Genomic DNA, 4,949 nt, shown 5'->3' with positions numbered 1-4,949 from the left:
TCATATGGATATGGCTAACATAGAGCCTTCTACTAACTGACAACACCAGTGATTTTAATTGGAACAAGCAGCTCACACCCCTGTGTTATAAGCAGTTACAGTCGGATTTATTTGACAGTTGTCAGGTTATAAGGTCAAACAGGATAGAATTCAGCTCGAAAAAAATCATCTACGACCCAAACTAGCCCGTTGGGAAGACAGGACTTGAGTTTGGACGTTAGTAGGAAGGAGTCGGTGAGATACTTATAGGCTATGTGAAAATATACCACAGCAGTGTGGGCTTGTGGAAACTACTCAATATTTATAAGATTAGGAAGCGGTGCAAACTAGACAAATAGTTGATCAGTGCCCCCATGATTTCACTGGTCAATAAGCTTAGACCACATCAGAATCTCAAAATATTACTTAGATTAATAGCTTCCGATTATTAGTACTACCCTACAGATAAGCCAGGACCATGAAAAAACTGAAAACAAACCAATCCATTTCAAACATATATTACATATTTTCACAATACCCAATCTGGAAACTCGATAATGACATCTTTACCTGTCAACTTTTTGTATAATCCAGTGATAGTTTTGAGCTGAACGAAGTTTAGACAATACTCAAACATACCTTATGCTCTATGTAGTTTCTCTGCGCAACATCCAAGTGGCATTTGATTACTGTACTTCCATCGCATTTGAATTGAGTGCGTTTTCCTACTATTTCAGCTGGGTAGACAAGATCTTTCAATATAGCTTCGTGCACAGCTGTTAGGGTCCTACTTCTAGGACGCTTTTGCTTCGGATTAAATTTGCAGTTTCTTTTAGGCTTTGCAATGATTCTTCGGAAAGCCAGGAGTACAACATGAGGACCACGGAGCTTTTTCTCGAGTTCGCCTACGAGTCTGTTATGTATAAGCTGGTATGTCCGTAGTTGTGGAACAGGTACATATATAACGACTGCCTTTTCTTTACCTATAGTCATTTCCTAGTACGTAAAAATAAGAAATAAAGAAACAAACTTTTGCTTCACAAAAGTACAAAAGTTTCATCGTATCAGACCAGTCATCGTGTATCTGTAAGTCTATGATGGCCTAAAAGATGATCAGGTACCCGCATGAACATACTTGAGCAATTTCTTCTTCTAATGGAGTGACCGGCTTTTTGTCCGGTTTAATTATTTTGGACAAAGCAAGAGAATGAACCTAGTGTACATATGAGAGAAGCGAGAAACGTACATTTGTAGCCTGAAGCATGTTTCATCCACACAGAGCGGCCTTAAAGTGAATGCGCTTCCAAACAAAACTATCGAATGATATGAGATATTGACCCGTGAATACTGACGAATTCAACGCAACTTTTTTTTCCTTTTTATATGTTGAATTCATCTTAAAATATGTCTATGACTTTGTTTAGTAACAAACTTATAATAATCGCATGTACACATTACTAGACAAAGTTTGCCACCTAAACAAGGTCCGTCCGTACTTTGGTCACTTGTTCTAATATACAAGTGATAAACTCTACGAATTGGCAACCGAAAGTTTGAAAAAGCCATGGATCATTAGTTTATCAGAAAAAACATTTCTTCGATACTTTTTCGTCACTATAGATCTGCTGAGAACTGGGTTTTGAAATCAATATTTATACGTGGTATTAGTGAACTGTTTACTGCTTGAAGTACGTTTTTAGTCACGAAGAGTTGTGATTCCCACTATCTCCCTTCTAAAAACCGAAGATGAAGCAATTTAGCTCAAATGGTTGAAATGGTTATGGACGGAATAGAAGAAGCTTTCGCTTAACGGCCTTCCGTGTCTATTAGAGGTGAATCACCCGTACCTCCAGGCAGAAAACTAGGTATATTAACAATAATAGAAGAAAAAGGAAATTGGTAAATCATAGTGCGATACTATCCTTAGTCCTTAAGAATAAATCAAGTTGCCTCTTAAAGGACTCCTGGGAAAAAGCTTGGACTAGCTCGGCCGGCAGCGGATTCCAGCACTGACAACTCTTAGGGAGTGGAACTTGTGCCTACAGTCCGTTCTGCTATGTCGTGTCTCCAGTTTTCGGGTGTTACCTCTTAGGTTAGTGTTGGAACTAAGCTTAAGTAGGTGTTTGAGAGGATGTTCAGAAGTGTTAAGGATACTGTAAGCCATCAGAAAGTCACCTCTAAGACGTCTATACTCTAATGGATAAAGATTAAGTGATTGGAGGCGCTCTTCATAAGGCTTGAATTTGAGTTCCCGAACTGGCTCGCCGTCGGATACGCTCCGCAGTGTCCTTATCCTTTCAGAGTGGGGGGGAAATACTTTGTTTCCGTACTCTAAATGAGGACGAATAAAACTGTTGAAGATTATGTGGAAAGTTCTTCCGTCAAAATGGCCGAAAATGCGCTTCAATGTTACCAGTGCAAGGTTTGCTCAAAAGGCATTTTCGTCACAGCGTTAGACTCCAAATATTAGGGTACCAGCACTCCTAAATCTTTTTCAACCTGGGATACTACCAGAGAGGAGTTTCTTAAGTTATGACTGTAGTCTGCGACATGTCTCAGATGGACTACTTTACACTTTGAAGTGTTGAAGGTAAGTCCGTTATCGTCTGCCCAACTTTGAAGTCGAGTCAGATCCTCCTGAAGTGCCAGTATATCCTCTCGGTTGCGTATCTCTCCCCAAAGTTTCACGTCGTCGGCAAAAAGTAATAAGTCAGACGATACTTGCTGTGGAAGATCATTTATATAAATCAAGAAGAGAAGAGGTCCTGATACTGAGCCCTGGGGGACCTCACTAGGTCATTCCATAGTCTAAGAGATAGTGAAACTAAGCCTGACCTTAAAATGTTGATTTTTAGATATGAAGTGAGTCAGTCAATTAGAGGCGATTTGACACCCAGTCATTCGAGCTTATTGATAAGACATGTATTGTTAACCTTATCAAAAGCTTTTGAGAAATCTAGGTAGATGATATCAACCTTTCCCTTTTGATCAGGGATGGTTGTCCATCTGTCCACCACAGTCAGTAGGTTTGTTATACAAGAATGATCTTTCCTGAAACCATGCTGTTGGCTTGAAGAGAAGTCTAAGGATAACAAATAGTCGTGTATACCGTCGCAGATCAGGGACTTCATAACTTTTGAAGGTATGAAGTGAAAGGCCACCAGTCGCTTCGCTGCTTCGATCTCCTTTGAAAATTGGCGTTGTATGAGCCAGTTTTCAAACTTCCGGTAGCTTGCTTCGGCTTAGCGGTGTTTCCAAGATTGAAGCTGCTTCCCTCAGTATGGCAGAATGGACCACATCTGGGTCAGGAGAAGTGTCTTTCCTTAGGAGCTGCAGTGTCCGGTACACCAAGTCGGAGCTCAGGTTCACTTCGGAAAGACCTGTTCAGTTGCAGATGAAGCATTCCTCAATATAGTTAGTGTGGGTCGGTTGAAATATCCGAGAGTATTGTTCAGCCAAAAGGTTAGCGGCGTCACCGTCGTTATTGGTTGGGTCATCAGGACCTAACAGTTGGGAAACTCCAGTTCTGGCTTGTCGAAGAGAGGCTGCACAATGGAACAAGCTTTTCGGATTGGAGGCAAATTTGTCGATAAGCTTTATCTGGTACTGAAGCCCGTCTTTTCTTCTAGCATTTGCGCATATGTTTCTTATATGTTTGTATTGCCTGTACACGCCGTTGTTGTCAGTTCGTTTGTATTCTGTTCAACAGTGCCTTTTACGGCTTAGCAGACAAAGAGTGCGGTTATTGATGGTTGTAGGTTGCTTGTAGATTTTGGGGACCGTTTGAGGAGCTGACTGCTTTGTAGCACATAGGGGTGTGTGCAGTAAGAAATACCAATGAGCATCCACATCAGGTTGAGGGTGAACATTCCTACCCATCTGTTGTAGATAGTTCTGTAAAGCTGACACATTCAAACGTTCAGTGGGATGTCTTAGCTCAACTTTGCTGATGAAACTGAAGGCTATGACGGCGTGATTGCTTCTCCCCATGGTAGCCAGAATTGAGAGGTTGTCAGCCAGGAATTGTTCGTTTGTAAATACCCATTCTAAGCGCGACGGCATCTGACTGTCGAGTTGCCGACTTCATATTTTCGAATAATCCCAGATTCTCAATGAGTTTTAAGAACCGAGCTTCAGCTGAATTTCCACCCCCAATATACGTATGTTCAACGAAAGTGACTTCAAGAAGATTGAAGGACCCTTAGAATCAGGATATGAGTGAATCCGAGACGCGTAGAGTGGGATAATCCTTCCAGCATACGATTGTCGTACTCGATGTCAGCAGTGGGCTTTCTGTAGATGACCCCGACTGGGCACCTCGAAGTGGTAGACAATCTTACATAGGTAGAAGAGCTCAAGTTTTCAAACTAGCTACTGGGCAACAAGAGCATTATCTGATACATGACTCAGCGAAAGACTGAACGAATTCCTATAAGGCGTCAACAACTCATCCAGTTGACTGAACCTAATAAGTCAGGCATAAATATTTAGTGCATCTGCATTATTTTTAAGGGTAGTGATCACTGTTAAATGTTATTTGTTTCAATCCACAGTATAATTAACTCATGAAATGACTAGATTAGCTGTTCTTATTTCGTCAAGTGCTTACAACTGTTCCCATTCACAATAGTTTCACAGTACTATTGAGCCGGAGAATAGTCAGCTCAATATAACCGGCTTACTTCACAGTGACTCAGTAGGATATGTTCCTGCAAAGCGGATACATGACAATTTTAGGGTTATCGAATATGCACCTGAACTCATATATTACTTTGAGAAAAATATAAACCAGTGGAATTAATTAAAAGTAACTGTGTGGTGAAAAACTAGATTTTATAAATCAAATAATCAAGGCGGACTTTACGTGGAAGGCGCAGGATGACCGCTTGATCAAAACACGTTTTTGTGCTTCAAATATCTTAGCATTAGATATCTTCATTGAGCTGACTGCGTCAATTTTCGAGTGAACT

General features: G+C 40.8%; 1 protein-coding gene across 1 annotated transcript; it reads right to left on the bottom strand.

The window, feature by feature from the left end:
* Window positions 1-481: 481 nt before the first annotated feature.
* RPS7 (40S ribosomal protein) lies at window positions 482-1,515 on the bottom strand. The gene is made up of 6 exons (XM_012938745.3): window positions 1,412-1,515; window positions 1,226-1,375; window positions 1,115-1,192; window positions 1,010-1,081; window positions 619-975; window positions 482-586 (listed from the first exon to the last, which is right to left on the bottom strand). The coding sequence occupies exons 2-6, from the start codon at window positions 1,241-1,243 to the stop codon at window positions 509-511; spliced, it is 603 nt and encodes a 200-aa protein (XP_012794199.2). The 5' UTR covers window positions 1,244-1,375; window positions 1,412-1,515; the 3' UTR covers window positions 482-508.
* Window positions 1,516-4,949: the final 3,434 nt, after the last annotated feature.

The sequence above is a fragment of the Schistosoma haematobium genome, chromosome 2 (genome assembly GCF_000699445.3).
Source record: "Schistosoma haematobium chromosome 2, whole genome shotgun sequence".
NCBI lineage: Eukaryota > Metazoa > Platyhelminthes > Trematoda > Strigeidida > Schistosomatidae > Schistosoma > Schistosoma haematobium.
Note: the sequence above shows the minus strand (reverse complement) of the source record. Positions and strands in the feature narration are given on the sequence as shown.